At 39.5% G+C, this 19,918-nt stretch overlaps 7 protein-coding genes and 1 pseudogene across 11 annotated transcripts in view; 4 read left to right on the top strand and 4 right to left on the bottom strand.

The window, feature by feature from the left end:
- The window catches only part of Galphao (G protein alpha o subunit), a 28,101-nt gene extending 22,296 nt beyond the window's left edge, over positions 1–5,805 (bottom strand). The window contains exons 1-2 of one of the 2 annotated variants that reach the window (XM_068291429.1): positions 5,649–5,805; positions 4,022–4,310 (exon numbers count right to left, since the gene is read on the bottom strand). In XM_068291429.1, the coding sequence (XP_068147530.1) occupies positions 4,022–4,139 (118 nt within the window). In that variant the 5' untranslated portion in view covers positions 4,140–4,310; positions 5,649–5,805. Of the gene's footprint in view, positions 1–4,021; positions 4,311–5,501 lie in introns of both variants that reach the window. The other variant, XM_068291430.1, reaches the window with a different exon arrangement.
- Positions 5,806–6,112: 307 nt separating this feature from the next.
- On the top strand, positions 6,113–6,780 carry Sdhaf3 (Succinate dehydrogenase assembly factor 3). Its single transcript, XM_068291797.1, has 3 exons — positions 6,113–6,256; positions 6,312–6,421; positions 6,488–6,780. The coding sequence occupies exons 1-3, from the start codon at positions 6,184–6,186 to the stop codon at positions 6,677–6,679; spliced, it is 375 nt and encodes a 124-aa protein (XP_068147898.1). The 5' UTR covers positions 6,113–6,183; the 3' UTR covers positions 6,680–6,780.
- A 66-nt stretch (positions 6,781–6,846) lies between these two features.
- On the top strand, positions 6,847–7,650 carry LOC137578149 (succinate dehydrogenase assembly factor 2-B, mitochondrial). The gene is made up of 3 exons (XM_068291796.1): positions 6,847–6,976; positions 7,030–7,211; positions 7,273–7,650. The coding sequence occupies exons 1-3, from the start codon at positions 6,959–6,961 to the stop codon at positions 7,541–7,543; spliced, it is 471 nt and encodes a 156-aa protein (XP_068147897.1). The 5' UTR covers positions 6,847–6,958; the 3' UTR covers positions 7,544–7,650.
- Positions 7,651–8,152: 502 nt separating this feature from the next.
- LOC137578148 (uncharacterized) lies at positions 8,153–9,242 on the bottom strand. Its single transcript, XM_068291795.1, has one exon. The coding sequence runs from the start codon at positions 9,240–9,242 to the stop codon at positions 8,724–8,726; it is 519 nt and encodes a 172-aa protein (XP_068147896.1). The 3' UTR covers positions 8,153–8,723.
- Positions 8,338–14,084, bottom strand: RanBPM (Ran-binding protein M). Of its 2 annotated transcripts, none has more exons than XM_068291791.1 (11): positions 13,977–14,084; positions 11,351–12,841; positions 11,092–11,285; positions 10,840–11,021; positions 10,660–10,772; positions 10,445–10,596; positions 10,176–10,378; positions 9,845–10,104; positions 9,643–9,782; positions 9,467–9,578; positions 8,338–9,403 (listed from the first exon to the last, which is right to left on the bottom strand). In XM_068291791.1, the coding sequence occupies exons 2-11, from the start codon at positions 12,798–12,800 to the stop codon at positions 9,267–9,269; spliced, it is 2,943 nt and encodes a 980-aa protein (XP_068147892.1). In that variant the 5' UTR covers positions 12,801–12,841; positions 13,977–14,084; the 3' UTR covers positions 8,338–9,266. The 2 variants fall into 2 exon arrangements, with proteins under 2 accessions (XP_068147892.1, XP_068147894.1); XM_068291793.1 differs by having other exon boundaries at positions 11,092–11,282; positions 13,977–14,083.
- A 160-nt stretch (positions 14,085–14,244) lies between these two features.
- On the bottom strand, positions 14,245–15,320 carry Prx6b (Peroxiredoxin 6b). The gene is made up of 4 exons (XM_068291794.1): positions 15,125–15,320; positions 14,687–15,061; positions 14,541–14,616; positions 14,245–14,473 (listed from the first exon to the last, which is right to left on the bottom strand). Exons 1-4 carry the CDS (start codon positions 15,205–15,207, stop codon positions 14,345–14,347), a joined length of 663 nt encoding a protein of 220 aa, XP_068147895.1. The 5' UTR covers positions 15,208–15,320; the 3' UTR covers positions 14,245–14,344.
- A 2,761-nt stretch (positions 15,321–18,081) lies between these two features.
- Positions 18,082–19,156, top strand: LOC137578147 (peroxiredoxin-6-like; annotated as a pseudogene).
- A 244-nt stretch (positions 19,157–19,400) lies between these two features.
- The window catches only part of SLO2 (slowpoke 2), a 98,705-nt gene continuing 98,187 nt past the window's right edge, over positions 19,401–19,918 (top strand). Inside the window, exon 1 of one of the 3 annotated variants that reach the window (XM_068288422.1) lies at positions 19,401–19,912. The gene's annotated coding sequence lies outside the window, so the exon portion shown is untranslated. The remainder of the gene's footprint in view (positions 19,913–19,918) is intronic. The other 2 variants (XM_068288428.1, XM_068288431.1) reach the window with 2 other exon arrangements.

Genomic DNA, 19,918 nt, shown 5'->3' with positions numbered 1-19,918 from the left:
TTTTTTTTTTGTTTCTCTTTGCACTTTTGATCACAACTAACCAATTCCAAACTGACTGACTGACTGACTGACTCGAGGAGAGCGAACGAACCAGCGAGCGAACTGGACAAATGGAGCCGCCCTGAAACGCAATGCGTGGCAAGCTTTTGGGGGCACATTAACAATACACACACACTGCGAGCCAGCGAACGGACGAGTGAGGGAGAGCGAGCAGAGCTTTCATTCAACGCGACTGCGCCGTGCCAAAAGCAACGAATGACGAGTAGCGAGAGAATAACGAATATGTATTAACCAACAAGGACATCTTTTACTCACCGAAAAAAAAAACTAAGTTAGTGACTGACGAGTGACACACACACAGCCCACGCGAATTTTAAAGGCTACTTAAAGTGGCTTCTCTTTTAGCCTCTTCTTCCCCTCCCACACACCTCATGCCCATGCCAAACAATTAGTTAAGCCAAAAAGGCTTCACACAACTTTACCACGTTTATGGGCCAAGTTAAAGCGCATTAGCACAATATTATGTTGTTTTTGTTGTTTTTTTTTAGAGCTAATTGATCCCTCACTAATGCCATTAACTTTGAAATCAATGCCCTCTAGCTCTTCTTGTAAGCAACTATTCCATAATCACAATGGCGTAATAAAAGTACATTATGAAATTGTATCGAATTGAAGTTAATTATGCTAAAAGTCAATTGATTATTGACCATAATGTGTTGATTATGGCCATTTAGTTATTGTTACTAACTAGATGGTACTAAGCTTTGTACAAATATTTAAAAAGCGTGTTGTGAGTTCTTTGAACAACATTGCCGTGTAGCTTTAATTACAGGACACTTTATTACCTACAAATGCCCTATGGCCATATAAAGGACATCCAAATGCCTGCCTGCCTGTTGCAGGCTCAAGAGAGTAACGCACCTTATAAGCCGAGTATATATTAAATATTCTTGATCTTTTAATTCAGGTCTTTTTCGTTAAGGTCGTTAACTGAGAAGTTTAATTGAGAGTTGATGAAAAATTTGCGTGTTTAATTTTTAAACCATCGAACCAAATAATATTTGTTACTCTATGGAAAATTCTTTTTAATTTATTCTCCAAGAACTAATAATTAAAAATCACCTTTGCCACATGCATTTTTACCTTAGTTTACACTTTTACCAAGAAGAATTTCTTGGAAGTGAGATACACTAAAAATTCCAGGAAATTTGAATGAAAAGCTTGCCCAGGAATCTGTTAATTAACCTTTGGCAATTTTCTTTATGGCGAGGATGTAATTGTTACTAAGAACGACTAGAGAAGCATTTTAATATTAGCGTTAGATGGCGTGTTAGTCCCCAAAAAGGGGTAAGAGGGGAAGGGGCAAACGACAAGTTTAATTGAATTATCAGTTTGCACATATTTCGAATAAACAGAGAAACAACCAAACGAGGGGGCTCCCATCATCATCATCATGATGACAATGATGATGCCCTCCTGAACAGAAGGCAAATGAAATTATTGAATGAATTGGGTTAGACCAGACCAGAACAGCAGAACTGAACCGAAAACCGAGAGAAAAATAAAAAACCTCACCGCAAAACGACAGAACGACAAACAAATTGACGGGTTCATATTTTGTTGTTGTTTTTCTCTCTCCCTGTGTGTGTGTGTTTTTTTTTTATCACGCGAACTCATGCAAACTGGAGCACTTGTGCAGTTGATGGAACAATCCATCCATCCAACCATCCAGCCATCTAGGCACAGTCATTCAACCATTTATACATATGTACGTCCGTCCGTCCATTGCCATTTGCCGTTTTTTTTTCCCGTTGACGTGCTGAGGGAGGGGATGGGAGGCTAAAAGGGAAATTGGGGGTCTCCGAGGTCTTTTGGCACTTGGGCGACATTTGACTTGAGTCAATTAAATTCGATTTGTGTTGAACATTTCGTACAAGTTTTATAGTTTGTTTAACGGGCTTGTTTATTTGCATTTGCTGATTTGATATTACAATCAGACAACCAAGTTGATAGAGTGAGATTGAGACACTTGAAACGAAGAGATATCTATAGCCAGAGGTGGGTACTAGATGGGCACGAGAAGTCAATTTAATTGCTTGATTACATTACATACATATACATATTCAATTTAAGTTCTTTTGTTCAATTTTCAGTCACAAGGAAGTTAATGGGACAATTCTAACCCAGTAAGAAAAAGGTGTTAAATTTCTGATAAAGATATGGAAATTTTAGCAGATCTTAGAACAGAACATTTTCCACATTTTCTACGTGTCTTAAATTAGAGTAGGATGATCTGATCTTATTTTAAATGAACTATCCTTTGCGGACCAACTATTTATGTGGATATCTGACGTAAGTGGACTTATCAGTTGGGATCAGTAGGTTTTAATTGCTTATTACTCTCGCTTTTTAATTAACTTTTGTCAAGTGGATTGAGCCGCATCACAAGATGCTCTCTTGCAATGGTTCTTGCAAAGGTATAATTGTCTCTCCTCCTCCGTTAAGTCAAAGAACGGAGAGAAGTCCGGACTACATGACAGATGTCAAATTACCTCCTAACGGAAATCCCTAACCTTCTAATAAGTATCTAACAAAAGTAAGTACGTTGTATAAGACATTATTGAGGAGGTTTGAATCAATATGCCTTTGTCAGTATAAGGAGTCCTCCTTCGAGTCGTCTTTAGTTACATTAAAAAAAATTATAGTTTTATTTCATTATTTCATATGTAGAGACATATGTTTAAAAGATTTAGTAACTAGTTGCAATCCTAGTTCTAACAAACTAGATTTTCTAAGAAGTTCCGTAGAATTGCTACAGAATAGCTGAACAAGACAATTGATAAAACAAAGAAAAAATTAATCTTGAGCTCAAGAAATATCATTTCATATCATATATGTACCTAGATTCATTCATAGTTCAAAATAGCTACAGAATAATTTCTAAAGAATGTTAAATTGAAATTGTTTGCAATCAGCATATTGAAGCACATATTTTTGAAACGCACGTTCTTTGAAGACAATTGTCTTTGGAGTAGATATGGAAGAATATACATACATACTACAACAAAATAAATATTATCAACATTTTTATTCGCTTCTTGTTCAAATGTTTCCTCAATAAACTTTGCTTTCAAATTATGTTTCAAGTGTTGTTTGAATTGTTTCTTCTTCTCTTTTTGCATTGCTGAACTTCCGCTCTTTCAGTTTTATGCACTTTGGCCGGGCCGAGCAAAAAAAAGCAGTTGTTGCAAAAGGCCCAACTGAACTGAACACAAGTGAACCACACCCAAGTTGTGTCCTGCATTGTTTGCCTAGTGTTTCCTGTTTCCTGTCTGCCTCCTCCTGTGCTGGAGGTGCAACGACTGTTGCCAATACAATCTATTTGAGCGGGGATGCAAGGGTTGGGAGGGAGGTCGTTGGTTAGTGGCACGTGGTGAAGGTTAAAGCCAACATAAATTCATTTTCCCCTTCAGTTTTCATTTACTTTATTTGGCGCGTGGCTAGGTAAATAGGATTAACTGGCATTTTCAATGTCAATGTGGTTAACCTGAAACTGTCTTTCTGTGGTCGCCCATTTTTTTTCTTATAGACTTATAGCCTGCAACTTGTCCCATCCAACGACAGGTTGAACAGACCCACACACACACACAATTGCTTTAGTCAATGTCAAGTGGCGTCTCTTGCAGTTGCCGCCCCATAACCAAAACCAAAAACCGGAGGCTGAGACACACACACTTAAGGTTCTTCGCCTTCATCATCTGGCCAGATGCTAGGGCTACGAGGTGCAAAACGAGATGCAACTGTTGCTATCTAAATAAAGAGAGAGAGTGGGTTGAGGCTCAGGGTTTGACATTGTTTCATTTCACTTGATTTCATTTTCGTTCCAAAAATATAACTCAAGTGGTGAAACTCCATTTCCATCTGATAACAGACAGGAAATGGAATACATTTTTGGCATTAGCTATCTCAAAAAAAATACACAAAGTAAAGGAAATAAATGACATCCGTGTTTTTAACTTACCAAGTAGCAGAAGTTTTATATCCTTGGCCGCTTGAATGCCATCCTCTTTCAGGTTCTTCTCAATTTGTTTGGAGCGTTGTATGGCAGCGCGTTCTTCGGCGGAGGTAGTGCAGCCCATTTTTAACGAATGGTTTTTTGTTTATGTTTATTGTATAGATTAAGAAAATTTGTCGGTTCTCCGGTTGGTTTTTGTTTTTCCGAGTTTTTTTTTTTTGTTGTGTTTTGCTTAACTTATTTAGGTTTTTTAGAGTTATCCGTGTTTTATTTACAATATATTTTTACAGTTAAACTGAAATGCACACGATTTGAAATTTTTTTAGTGGTGGAGGTATCGATCGATGGATATTAAATGGTAGGTCTTATTTTCTCCCAAAAAGGACACATTGAGTTCTTTAAATTCTTTTGATGTAAATGGATTTTATGATTTTTATTTGCTTATCAGAAATGTAATAAACTTCCAAATGGAAGAGAGATGGGTAACACAGCCGTGCAGGTGTTGAGAATGGACTAATTTTTTGAGTGTCTACTGTGTCTGCCCCCCCTGAGGGGAAGGCAGTGTGGAACAGTGTGCTTACAATTAAGTTGTTGTTATTGTTGTTATCAGCAATGGCTACAAAAACAATAACACTAACAGATAGCCAGACAATTTGCATATGGCCGAAATGAGGAACAAAAATATCCATCAAATTCGCTTTTTGTTACTCTTTTATCTTATCTTACGCCTGATGGCGGGGTTTTTGCTGGGTCGGTGGGGTCGTGAGGTCGGTATCGATGGCTATCGATAAATACAGAGAAGGTAATTTATCATGTAAGTAATTTAGAAGCGACCGACAAGCAAAAAAAAACAGGAGGGAAAGGTCCTTTTTAATAAGGACGCGCCTGTATATATAAAGTTTTTTTTTTTTTTTTTTTTTTTTTGTTATTTGACAGTGTGTATGTGCAGCGTGGGCGTAGGCGCAAAGTAACGGTAGCCGGCAAAGAGAGCAACTGAGTGTGTTAACAGAGTGAGAGTGAACTAGAGAGGGGGACTGGGGAGCGAGAGAGGGAAGAGAGATCTATGTAGAACAATAGGCACTATGGTGCTATCAATTCAATTATGCAGAAAAATAAAGTAACAAAAACAAAAAAAAAAATTTAATTTAATGCGTTTTTTATGCAAACACAAAGCGTGGGAGCGGCGGTCGCGGCGCCCCACCCCAAAATCCTCATCCTCAGAATCTTATATAGTCCAGGTTCTGGAATAAATTTTCATTTAGTTTACTCTCACTAACACACACACACACACACACAGAGAAGGCATATACACGCAAGCTCTCATTCACTCTCACTCACACTCACTTACGCACCCATTACGCACTCTCGCGCGCTGCACAATCAACCACCATTACCACCACCCACCCACCCACCTATCCACCACCACCCACAGGGAGGCACTACAATTTTCCTTCGTTTTTCTTCTGCTTTTCAGCGTTTTTTTTACCACCGCCTAGTTTTCCAGTGCAGCGCCGTATACACACAAGCAGAGCTGAGTTGCCTGCTGCTCTGCTTCTTTCACTCTTCCACAGGCTTTTTTTCTTATTCGGTTTCATACAACTTTTCCGCCAATCACTTTCGATGGAATATTTACCGCTACACTTATAGGCAATTAATATTATTGCACTTTTTAATTGATTTTTTTTATTTGGCTTAATTTGAAAATTTGATTTAAACTAAATTTTCGGTTTTGTGCGAAAATTACACTTTTTGCTGCTGCTTCTCTCTCGCTTCCTCTCTCAAACTGAAACTGGAGGGTCAGCTGTTTGGCTGGTAAAACGACCATCTACTAAAAAATTGGGTCACACTTGAAATAGCACATCGGACTACGGTCTTGTCACACTACAGCAGCTTCGATTAATAGCTAGAATAATAGCTTTTATTTGTTTGAATATTAAAAAATTATTGTAATTATTGTATTGCTTAAAAATTATTTGAAAATAACACTTATAGAGCTCTGATTGAAAACATATAAAATATGGTCTAAAAAATAGTTCAAAGTTAGAGGTTAGACCGTTGAAATAAAATTTAAAATTCATGCACTTTTTCCGCTAGGTTTTTGTCAGACACCGCAATGTCATCTCTAATTTATCGTAAACAGACATGAACAATTGAAAATCGCTCTAACTATGCAAATGAATCAATTAAGTCATCCACAACGAGTGCGTTTACTCTATAAAACTATTCTCCGGCTGCATCGAGGTATGAATGAACTGAATCCTTCTTTCAATACTTACCTAATGTTCATATGCCACAGGATTGCCAACAGAACTACGTGCACTAGGTGATAACTATGTCCGAGACGAATTTCGCAGACATCTCAAATGCAATCCCATGGAAGCACAACTATTTATGACAGAATGGGCTGTACGTGTTTATTAGATTGTATGTTCTCTTATATATAAGATTGACTATACTGTATATTACTTATAGCGATATGCTTCGACCATTACACAACAATTGGGACTGCGCGGAAAGCCTAAGGGAGAGATTGGTGAACATTTAAACGAAAAGGCGGTTGAAATGCTAAAAGATGACCAAGTGGTCCAGCTATATGAATTAATGCTTGCGGCCAAAGGCCTGCATGGAGACACTATAACAGCAGATGATGTGCGCGGAAAATAAATTGTAGCTTTTCGTTCTTACTGTTATTTTTTTTGAAACTTTACATCTATGGTCACTCTTCTTAAGTGCCTAATTAAACCCTAGAAAATATAACAATGAAATTACGTATATGTTTTTCCTAAATTTTGGCTTAACTATTATGTTCAGTCCTGGATATTTGCTCGTTAAATTTGCTTGCCAATCACCTATTTGAATGTTACGGTGTTGCCATATCGCTGTGTGTTAGTGTTGCCCCATAGATTCAAGTTATATCATCTGTTTTGTTTAAGCAAAAACAAAATGTTGCGGCAAATTTTGGTAAATTAAAAGCCTATTAAAATTTAAAGACATGCTAAGATATTTTTATATAGTCTTCTGCAGTGACAAAGTCGACACGAGGCCTGTCGTTTACTGTCAACCGTTTGGCCAGCAACTTGGACAAATCGGAATACACAACTCCGGGAGAAATCATTGACTATGACGATCCAACGCACTTACCTGTCCCGGAGTATCCACTAAGACCCGATGAACCTTTAGAAACTCGTAAACAGAGGCAAGTTAACCAAGTTACTAGTCTAGTAAAGACTTTTAATTTTAATTAATATGATTTGCAGACTGCTTTATCAATCTCGCAAACGGGGAATGTTAGAAAATGACTTACTGCTAAGCACATTTGTGGCCAAATATCTGAGGGATTTCAATGCGGATCAAACGGCTCAATATGATAAATTAATAAACGGTGTGAGCAACGACTGGGATATATTTTATTGGGCTACAGAAACAAAAGCCACTCCAGCGGAATATGATAACGAGATAATGCAAATGCTGAAACAACATGTTAAAAATGAGGAACGTGTCCAGCGCATAAGGCAACCCGATTTGTAAAAGAGGTTTCTAATGGAAGGAAAGGCATTTCGTAAAGATCTGTATTAAGGTGTTTGTACTGTTGAAGTAAATTAAATATACATAATAAATAAGGTTTAAAATTAAAACTTGTAATACGACTAAACTTTTAACTTTTCAAATAGACAGTCGAGGGATAAAGTCCTGGCCCATGTTTTAATTCATAAGAATACGAAAATATCGAGTCCGTTCGCCTTTTATAGCACCAGGTTCGGAACAAGACGTTTTCGATGTGTTTTCTGTATTCCTGCCAATTCAACATCGAATATGGACCTCAAAAGATCGATGCATTAAAAATTTGCCTTAGATATGAACAAATTTTGATTTTTAGACAAAAACTTAAACGTAATGTCCATTGATTGCTTGAATAAAGTTTAAAAAAGACTACAGAAAAAAACGTCAAAAGGATTTGTTCTTTGAAATACACATCCATACAATATATTTTTTTGTTGAAACGATTAGCCGGTTATTATCATTATAATGAATTATTTCAATATATGTAGTATGTGTATATCTTATCTTTTTTTTAATTATATATATATATATATATATATGTATACGTATATGTAAAAAAAAAAAATTATTCGTATATGTGGAGCGTAAAATTTGTTTAATATGCTTAATATTACTAGAAATTTTCGTTTTTGCCCTTTTGCGTTTATAATTAGTCTTTCATTCAATAAACATTTTTGAATAGGCAGATTACATTAAAAAAAAGAAACGAAATGGATATAAAATAGTCAAGAAAGCCATCATCATAAAAAGGGTAAAATATATCTCTTAATGGATTGTATTGTATATTTTGTTGTTGTTTGCTTAAATGAAACATAATGACAATTAAGAAAAGAGAAGAGGCATCTTGACCGATCAATCGGATCAGCACATTATTTCGTTAATCTTAGCTTTAACTATTATTATTATTATTTATTACTTTAGCTTTCTTGCAAAGATAATATTACACACTTTTCGACTTAAAAATATATAGGTTATAAAAAAACTCACTCTAAAATCAGTAGCGAACGAAAATTAAAGGGGGCGCCCAAAATGAAAAGCGATTAAAAGAAATAATATATATATATATCTGAAGTAACAACAAAATTTATACTACTACGATGAATTTGCTTTTCTTTTTGCCTTTTGCTTTTTGTATTAATTAATAAATCTAATCGAGCGTCTCGAAATAGTCCTGCGGATCGACATACATATCTGATGGACTATGGGAGGCCGCCGCTGCTGATGCTGCTGCTGATGCCGCTGCCCTTGCCGCTGCCGCTGCTGCCGATGAACGTTGATGTTGATGATGACGACCACGACGAGCTGTTCCCGTGGAAACACTCATAGAAACAGCAGGGCCACCCGCCACGCCTACACCACCCAGGCTAGAAGAAGAGCTGCCCGTCATCACAGGATCATAAGTGCGGGAAGTAGAAGGCACTGATGCCGATGCCGACGCCGCTGCTTCATTGCTGCTAATGGTTAGCGAGGAGGATTTGCGTCGTCGCTTATTACGTCGTCGGCGCCTGCGTTTTGTATTCTGCATCGATGTGGACGACGCGATGCTGGTGGTCTGGACACCAACAGCGGCTGTCGAGGTGGAGGGTATAACGCTGCCGCTGCTACCCGGCAGCTGGTCATCGGTCATTACACTATTACGCGGCAAGGTCAGCGTCGTTTCGAACATTTTCAGCAGCGTCGGCGAACTGGGTCAATTTTGCGGAAATATATCATCGACGGTAACGAAAGCATCTTCGCCCAGCGAATGTTGGCCAATAATTTTGATTAATTCCGCTGCATGAGCCACCAAATACTCTAAAGGTGGACGGCGCTCGAAATTTAAAGATTCTAGAAAGGACCAAAATAAAAAATTAGAGAGTGATAGAGAGGTTAAACAGAGCCATTTCTTACCCAATATGGCTGAATTCAGTGTGGTGGATACATTCTCACGACGAGATGGACACAATAGCCAGCCCAGGGGACTGGACCAGGGATTCGAATAGGCAATCAAACTAAATGCATCCTAAAACAAAGAAATGCAATCAATATCTCAAGTTCTGTTATGTTTGTCTCTAACTTTAACTGACCTCCAACATCTGACGCTCTTCCTCGGTCATTAGATTATCCTTTTCTAATTGTTGGCCCATGCAAGATAGCTCCTTGCCAAATTCTAAAATTTTCTCTATAATCCGTCCATAGCTACGCGACGAGGGCGATATATCCACATCTTTTAACGTAAATTGCATAAGTATGAGAATTCGGTTAAACACGGATTTATAATATATATACCCATTTCCTCTTCATCAATGGCATCTAAAGAATTGCGCACTGCGCTGCTATTGGCATTTCCATTAGAACAGGAGTCACCACCAACGCCGCTGGCAGTAGAGGCGGGATCGCCACTGCCATTTCCGCCTTCACCATTATCGCCATTTGAGTGACTATTGATTGGCTCCATTTCCACATCCATGCTATTTGATGAATCATTCTGATGTTGTTGATCATCTTCATCATCCACACATTTGTTTGAATTATCATCAACTATTATGCTGAATTTAGGAGAAATTTTAAAATAGTTAGATGTTTGTCTTGTTAAGGAGGAGACTATATATTAGCTAACCCTTTTAGATCCTGTTTATCGCCACTTTGCTTTATCACAGCTGGATTTGCAGTATTATTTTGGGATTGTCCCTGACCAGCAGCAGCAGCTCCTCCTCCTCCCTTATTGCTGCCGCTGTGTTTGAAGGTCTTGGTCGATTGAATTACCGATGTTTGATTTGTTGGCATGGTTTGGGTAGTGGCTGTGACTTTATTAGAGGCATTCTGTAACAAATGAGATAAAGATGGTTAACCATTTTACTTCTTAATGTGTAAATTTTTCTTGCTCACCTCAAGGTCAGCTCCATTGATCATTTCTATGAATTGTCGACATTTCAAGGAGAACCAGAGATTTTTATTATTCTCCAATAGGCCAGGATACGAACGCAATGTATGATCAATGGCCTGACCCATTTTTCCAGTCTGTATGAGTTTAATGATCTCTGCGAAACGAAGATAAAGTTATTTATTATGTGCCAAATGGTGTGTGACCTAATTATACGAACTTTGTCGTGTCTTAATGGAAGACATTTCCTCGTCGAGCTGTTGATCTGTGTAGCCAGTGAAGGCTTCGGCTGTTTTACTATAACCATTATGCACCAAATAAGTCGAAACCAGTCTACAAAATATATAAAAAACACTTTAATAGTTTTTTTCATCAGCCATTAAATTGAGAGTTTCTTTACCGATTCATAACATTCTCAGGTGTTTCAAGTAGATGTGGATATTTGTCGATTTTACGCAAGACAGTTGCCCGCATCTCCTTCATCATATCGACAATTTTATCAAATTTAAATGGCTCCTGGCCAAAGTTAGCATCGACCTCTTCGCCGGGTGTCTGTAGACCCACAGTAGGATAGAGTTTGGTCTGAAAACCCCAACAAAATGTTTAACATATTCGTTTTTCTTCAATCTCGTTAAGAGTTTTCCCAACTCACCGGCAAATCTCTAAATGCTATGCCCAAATCCACGCCGTTCTTGGTATAGAAACAAGTGTTGTTCACAAAATTCACACAGCAACCAATCACATCGCCTGTGGTAAATGTAGGACCATATGTCTGACCATTGCCGGATGAGCTAAAGGAGTTTCCATCATCGCCATGATAGCCATATGATTGCTTATCCCAACCTACTTGAGATTGGGAGAAAGAAGTATAATTGTTCGGACAACTAATGATTTCTGTTGTAGTCACAAACCTGGCAGGCGATTCATGCGAAACTGTTGGGCAGTCAGTCCAATGCCCATATAGCCATTGCGTCCCTTCGATATGATGCGAACCTCAAAGTAATATAATCCACACGATGATGGTATGGGATAGGCAGTGCGCACTGAGGCGGCATCACTGTGTTGTTTTGTCACTCCTTTGTAGGTGACGCGCAGATTATTTTGGGATAGACCAATCGAGAGACATTTGTCATGAGGACTCCAGCAGCGTGGTAATGGTGTCTCATTCTCATTCACATTCGGATAGAGGAGCCGCAATGGGTCCACTGCCGATGATGAGCCTTGATGTGAGGACGAAGAATGATGATGTTGATGCTGCTGTTGCGAATGATGAGGATGATGATGGCGAGTGGTGCCGCTGCCACCACTACTGCTGCTGCTATTGGTGGTCCTTGGTGAGCTCTGATTGGAGCTTTTATTGTGATGGTGATGATGCGAGGAGCCGGGAAACATGTCGTTGCTGAAATGGCTTCCGTTGTTGCTATAAAAATGGCGAGTACGACGCGAGGCAGCCGGAGTGGTGCTTATGTTGTTGTTGTTATTATTGTTATTATTATTATTGTTGTTGCCAGTGCTGCTGCTGGCGTTATTGTTGTTGTTAGTGTTGGAGCTAGTATGTCGCCCGGCACGCAACAATTGTGGCAGTGAGACACGAGCTGTTGAATAGCTTGGTAAAACAGCCACCGAATGTAGACGCTGCTCTTGCTGATCCGGCTGCTGCTGCTGCTCCTCCTCTTCCAGCAGCTCTTCTTGGGCTCGCTGGTCTTCGTCGTCGTTGTCTACTTCGTGTTGATGATGATAGGGGTGCGGGACAATATCACCATCGGTGAGGTCGTCTTCCTCGTCCTCGTCGTAGTCGTCTATACGCTCCACGGCGTCGTTGTCAATGGCCCCGGCGTCAATGGTATCGGCAATGGCGTTGGCGTCAATGATCGGTTCTGGGTGGGCGGCAACCACCACCTCTGCTGCCTCCTCCTCCTCCTCTTCGGGCGGCTGCAGTTGCTGCTGTAGACTCACTTCTGGTTGCTGGGGCTGTTCGGATCCACCTTGTTGTTGTGCTGGTGTTGTGGGTGGCGGTGCAGTCTGGTGAAAAGTAGGAGTGGGAGAGTGTTCATGATCATGAGGCGTATGAGATTGATATTCATCACGATTATCTCCTTCTATGCTAAATAATAATGATGAGGCATGAGAATCTGGATGGGATATAGGTTGGGATTCGGGAATTGGGTTGGATGTAATGATTGAAGTAGTGTTTGGCTCATTGGTGGAGGAAGAGGAGGAGGACGACGACGTGGAGCCAACGCCTCCTCCAGCTGTTGAGGTTGAAGCTTCTGCTGGTAGAGGCGGAGGATTGCTGTTGCTGCTGATTCCACTGCCGCTGCCGCCAGTGTTGTTGCTTTCCGAGTTAAAATTCGGATCCATTGTGCAAATTACTTTAGGCAACTTTTTCTAATTTTTTAAACCTTTTTAGTTTAAGAAGAAATTTGTACAGAAGAAAGAACAATTAAATCCTGGCCAACACCACTAAACATCAAACATCAAACTGATCGACAATCATGCCCTCAACCATTTTAGTTTTATTTTTGTCACATTTGCGATATTTACATAAGCATATAGTTACTAGCAATAAGGATCGGGTGTCGATTACCCTGTGAGATCTAATTGGTGAGGATCTTCAAATCGATTGACCAAAATTATCAATTAATTATTTAACTATCAACTTCCCATACTCATTTTAAAGAAACAATTGAAAGAATTTGATTAAGATAAAAAAAAACTACTGGAATTTGTACTTTTTCGATTTAAAAATGTAAATATATTTTCTTTGCCAATTTTAATGATAAGAGTATACTGTGTGTATACACACACAAATAAACAAAGGGAAGTTGAGAGGACAACAAGCACAGGGGAAAATGCAAAAAGAAGAAGCGAAAACCTCGAAAATGCAATCCAATGTCCTTTGTCTTATTTTTTACCTCTCTCTTGCTCTCTTACTCACATTCTTAGGGTCTCTGCGGTCAAGGCCCTTTTCCCCTCTGACCTAAAATGCCCAGCAACAATTATTGCATCTAATAAACAAGCAATACGAACAACAACAACAACAACAACAAGAGCAACAACATAACAGTTTACGGTTGTTCGACGCGCAGATGCAGCACTAACAACAACAACAAAAAACAGCAGCAGCAGTATCACCAGCAACAACAACAACAACAGTTACATCTACATGCACAAATGCAGCCAAGCAAAAAATCAATAACCAATCAAAAAGCAACTGTTAATATTAATTTTTTTCACACACTTTCCTCATCGATTACAAAATATTGTTTTTTTTTCTAAATGCGTTTTAAAATTACATTTTACGTCGTCGTTTTTATATTTTTGAAGTTTTCTTTGTTTTCCTTTCCAACCCAGTCACTGTGCACACACACACAAGCACACGCATCACGCACCAACATTCACCCACACACATACACAATAAACACACAAGGGCAGAAAACAGCTATTGAATTGCATTAGTGTATTGCATTTTCTAAGGATTCGCTTCTCCTTCTGTCAAGTTCCAATTAATTGCATTTATTAAACACGAATAGTTACCTTTTTCCTATCAGTTGCTAAGCACTTTTCTTTAGCCAAAGATCTTGTGTTTTTTTTTGTGTTTAATTTTTTTCTACTACTTTTATACGTAGTCTGGCCACCCTGTCGACAACAGGGGGCTGCCAACTTTAGATGAATAACCCAGATTTATCGATAACCATTATCAAATTGCAGCTAGACGTTACACTTTAAATCGTAACACGCCGTTGTAACAGTAAGGCTATTACCACATTTCAAATATATGCAAATAAAAACATTAAAAAATATGTAAAATTATTCAGTTCCAATTTATTGAAATTTTTTTTGTATATGTAGTTGCCTTAATATAAGTGTATGGAAAACAAAAGATGAAAAGCTGTGTACAACTTCTAATAATTCTCCGTAGTGCGAACATAATTAACGCCCGATGGCATGGACACCTTGTCGAAGCCCTTGGGGAACAATTTGTGAGCCTCTTCATCGGTGACAGTCGGCAGGATCATGACTTTGGTGCCGGGCTAAAGAAGAAACAAACTGTTACTAAGTCTCAATTGAATAATGGGCAAAGAAATAGTTGAATCTTACCGTCCAGTTGGCTGGAGTAGCCACCACTTTCAAGCGATCGGTCAGCTGCAGTGAGTCAATGGTTCTCAAAATTTCACTAGTTTATAAAAAAAGAAAAAAAGTTAAGTTCATTGCAAGTTCTTTTTAAACGGTTTTGAGGTACTCACTCTACATTGCGACCGGTGGACATGGGATAGAACATGGACAAGCGAACCTTGTGATCAGGACTGATTATGAAAAGAGCACGAATAGTCTTGGCCACCTCGGGATCCTTCTTCTGATCTTCATCCAACATGCCCAGTTTCACGGCCAAATCACGGGTGGGATCGGCGATAATAGGATATGGGAAATCGCCGGGAATATCCAAGCAATAGCTCTTGATGTCGTTAACCCAGTCAACATGTGAGTTCAAGGCATCCACAGAGTGGGCCAGGCACTTGGTGTTGCGCTTGGCGAACTCGGGCTGGTGGACAGCAATGCGTCCTAGCTCAGTGGTGCAGACGGGGGTAAAGTCGGCGGGATGGGAAAACAGAACTACCCAGCTGAAAGAGCAAATGATCAAGTTGATGATGCCACAATGGATCATTAATTAATGTGAAACTCACTTCTTGCCCTGCCATTCGTGGAAGCTTATGGGACCCTTGGTGGTCTCGGCGGTGAAGTTAGGCACAGTTTGTCCTAGACGCATTTTGATTTGATTATTAGTTTGGTTGATTACTGAAGAAGACTCAGAAATTTGTTGAATAGCTGTTTAGCTGGTTTGAAGCACTCGTAGCTCACTGAATGCCAACTGAGCGGCGACTGCTGCTTATATAGTCGTCGGCGGATCGCCATGATTACGTGCGAGAGTGAGAGAGTGTGAGTGAGCAAAGTGTGTTCGCCTTATCTGGTATGTATACTAAGTGAGCAATATAGTATAGATTTACATATATACTAACGACTAACCATAAGCAATAAACATCAAGCAATTTAAAAGTTGGTTGCTGGGGGATGGAAGGAGGGCTCCATGGGGCGACTCTTTGACAAGGCTAGGCATATATGTATGTATGTTTCGCCATATACATATTCATATGAGAACATGAGGCGATGGCCTCGCCCAAACAAAAACTAGAAATTTCCAGTTAAACAATGAATATATGATGAAATAATTGCCCACAGTACCCCAATTCCTTTAAGTTCGAATAGGAAAGGATTTGAACCTGCTAACAGGTGATCGAGACAAATGTTTGCCGGCCGCAACGACCTTCCTTTGAGAAACGTAAACAGAGAGCGTAGTATTCAACTGAGAGCGTTGTCTTGTACATTAGTATTGGTAATTGCCATACAATCTTCAATACTAGCAAACGTTTCATTCTCATCGGCGTAACAGAGTGCTACATACAATGTGTGTGTGTGACGAGAGCGTAAAAGAGAGCCAATCGATGTGAGATGGTAGTGGTAGAGCATATGCGTTTACGCTCACACACAAGCATTCGGTTCACATATACGAAACGAGCCTCCATATCAACAGGTTTCGAGCAAGAGAGCAACTCTTTGTGTAACTGTGTGGGTGAGACTGTGGCAAATCTTCAATACTAATACAGAATTACGCTCAGCTCTGTGTACATGTAGGCAGAATTGAGGGTAAATTCAAAATTCAGTTGTAGTGCTGATTTAGACTCGAAAATGCTGTCTTCAAGAAAAGAACTTAAGTTTGGCTCTGGGAAGAATGAGTGGATGACATTACAAGGAGTATTATTGGATAAGCTAAGAATGGTGTTCTAAGAGGTGCGTTTGAGAGTCATTTCAAGGTGATTGATATAAAAGTGATGTTTATTTCTGGCACGTTGTTTACAAGTTCAGTATAAAGTACAGTCTATGCCATTTTTTATATGAAAGAAACTAGATTCCGTGACAGTCGCCAATTAATACGTAAAAAAAACAAGACATAAGGTTTGGTTACTGTAAACATGCTCTGGTTATTTTCCATTCGATCGCCACAACAAGGCTTCCCACATTCATACAGTTGATATTTGCGTTGGTCGCATACAAAACAACAACCGAACCCAAGATAAGAGGTTTCTATGAGCTACATCAGGTAGTAGAGAATAAGCAATGGCGGCAAATAGGGGAAATAACGGTATTCACATAGGGTGTCTAACTGGGATGAAAATTAGTTCTTGATACTAAAATATTAAAACTGAAATTCAAACGGGAACTCTTTTTTCTTGATAAATATTTTTATAATTTGCACAAGCAATACTCTTTATTAATCATATCCACTTCGTCAACGAATAAAGAAACCCTGTATAGAATACTGGTTTTCTATGAATTTGTTGATATGGCTTCCGATGCCTCCCCCAACCTCTCTCATTTCCTCACTTTCTACGAATTTGATTTGGATTTTGTGTACGACTAATACATACAAATGAACCCTGAATGCATGTTGTTTGTGTCGAAGGCAAACAAGCCAGACGATCAAGTGGAAAATTACTGAAAAATTTACAACTGTAACCACCACCAATGGCATAGACTGTACTTTATACTGAACTTGTAAACAACGTGCCAGAAATAAACATCACTTTTATATCAATCACCTTGAAATGACTCTCAAACGCACCTCTTAGAACACCATTCTTAGCTTATCCAATAATACTCCTTGTAATGTCATCCACTCATTCTTCCCAGAGCCAAACTTAAGTTCTTTTCTTGAAGACAGCATTTTCGAGTCTAAATCAGCACTACAACTGAATTTTGAATTTACCCTCAATTCTGCCTACATGTACACAGAGCTGAGCGTAATTCTGTATTAGTATTGAAGATTTGCCACAGTCTCACCCACACAGTTACACAAAGAGTTGCTCTCTTGCTCGAAACCTGTTGATATGGAGGCTCGTTTCGTATATGTGAACCGAATGCTTGTGTGTGAGCGTAAACGCATATGCTCTACCACTACCATCTCACATCGATTGGCTCTCTTTTACGCTCTCGTCACACACACACATTGTATGTAGCACTCTGTTACGCCGATGAGAATGAAACGTTTGCTAGTATTGAAGATTGTATGGCAATTACCAATACTAATGTACAAGACAACGCTCTCAGTTGAATACTACGCTCTCTGTTTACGTTTCTCAAAGGAAGGTCGTTGCGGCCGGCAAACATTTGTCTCGATCACCTGTTAGCAGGTTCAAATCGTTTCCTATTCGAACTTAAAGGAATTGGGGTACTGTGGGCAATTATTTCATCATATATTCATTGTTTAACTGGAAATTTCTAGTTTTTGTTTGGGCGAGGCCATCGCCTCATGTTCTCATATGAATATGTATATGGCGAAACATACATACATATATGCCTAGCCTTGTCAAAGAGTCGCCCCATGGAGCCCTCCTTCCATCCCCCAGCAACCAACTTTTAAATTGCTTGATGTTTATTGCTTATGGTTAGTCGTTAGTATATATGTAAATCTATACTATATTGCTCACTTAGTATACATACCAGATAAGGCGAACACACTTTGCTCACTCACACTCTCTCACTCTCGCACGTAATCATGGCGATCCGCCGACGACTATATAAGCAGCAGTCGCCGCTCAGTTGGCATTCAGTGAGCTACGAGTGCTTCAAACCAGCTAAACAGCTATTCAACAAATTTCTGAGTCTTCTTCAGTAATCAACCAAACTAATAATCAAATCAAAATGCGTCTAGGACAAACTGTGCCTAACTTCACCGCCGAGACCACCAAGGGTCCCATAAGCTTCCACGAATGGCAGGGCAAGAAGTGAGTTTCACATTAATTAATGATCCATTGTGGCATCATCAACTTGATCATTTGCTCTTTCAGCTGGGTAGTTCTGTTTTCCCATCCCGCCGACTTTACCCCCCGTCTGCACCACTGAGCTAGGACGCATTGCTGTCCACCAGCCCGAGTTCGCCAAGCGCAACACCAAGTGCCTGGCCCACTCTGTGGATGCCTTGAACTCACATGTTGACTGGGTTAACGACATCAAGAGCTATTGCTTGGATATTCCCGGCGATTTCCCATATCCTATTATCGCCGATCCCACCCGTGATTTGGCCGTGAAACTGGGCATGTTGGATGAAGATCAGAAGAAGGATCCCGAGGTTGCCAAGACTATTCGTGCTCTTTTCATAATCAGTCCTGATCACAAGGTTCGCTTGTCCATGTTCTATCCCATGTCCACCGGTCGCAATGTAGAGTGAGTACCTCAAAACCGTTTAAAAAGAACTTGCAATGAACTTAATTTTTTTATTTTTTTATAAACTAGTGAAATTTTAAGAACCATTGACTCACTGCAGCTGACCGATCGCTTGAAAGTGGTGGCTACTCCAGCCAACTGGACGGTAAGATTCGACTATTTCTTTGTCCATTATTCAATTAAGATTTAGTAACGGTTTGTTTCTTCTTTAGCCCGGCACCAAAGTCATGATCTTGCCGACTGTCACCGATGAAGAGGCTCACAAATTGTTCCCCAAGGGCTTCGACAAGGTGTCCATGCCATCGGGCGTTAATTATGTTCGCACTACGGAGAACTACTAGAATTTCTCGAAAATGTCTCTTCCATTGTTTGCCATACACATACATACACAAGAAATCCAAAGAAAATGAAATAAATTGGAACTGAATTATAAATAATTTCAAGTCTCTCTTTTTTGCTGTGGAATAATTCTAACCTCAACTGTATAAGCTTGCTTAATAGAAGCTTTTGCTTTGGTTTGTGAACAGCTGTTTTTGATAAGCGAAAGCTTTTGATAGCAAATCAGCTGGAATGGATGCCGCTATGGACTCCACCATCGTCTGGCCGTGGAGCTCCTGCTGCTTGTGTCGGCTTTTGCTTTTTGGCGCTTCGCCTTGAATTCAGTTCAAATTCAGCCAAAGGCGCGTGCGGTTGCCTTTTTTCTATGGGCATTTACTTTATAACGGTGAATCAAAGTAAAAGTTAAAGTTTATTTCGGCATTTCGAGAGGCAAACAAAAAATTGAAAAACACAATAAAAGATAATCAAACTTTTCCTGCTAGTCCTAAGTCTTAAGCCTTTTTCTTTGTTGTTAGCAGTGTGTGTGTGTATACCGTGTATGTGTGTTTGAAAAGCATGTGAATTAGGCCCAAAAATAAATTAGCAAAAAGTGATCAGGGATCACTTTAAGTGCTCAATTTGTGCATGTTCTCAGACAGAAAAGTTTTTGTGTCTATGCAGCAAATGCAGCTAAAACAACAACAACAACCAGCAGACCAGCTAAAGAAGCGAAAAGTTTTTTGTTGTGGGTCTAAAAGTTTTGTCTACTTTCTGGATGATGACTCATAAAATATGCCAAGCCATTTGCATCTTAGCATCAAGCCTCAAGCCCCAAGCCTCCACCTCCTTCAAAGTGTTAAAGTGCTGGCCAAAAGGTAAAG

Source organism: Drosophila tropicalis, unplaced genomic scaffold (genome assembly GCF_018151085.1).
Source record: "Drosophila tropicalis isolate 14030-0801.00 unplaced genomic scaffold, ASM1815108v1 contig_593, whole genome shotgun sequence".
Taxonomy (NCBI): domain Eukaryota; kingdom Metazoa; phylum Arthropoda; class Insecta; order Diptera; family Drosophilidae; genus Drosophila; species Drosophila tropicalis.
Note: the sequence above shows the minus strand (reverse complement) of the source record. Positions and strands in the feature narration are given on the sequence as shown.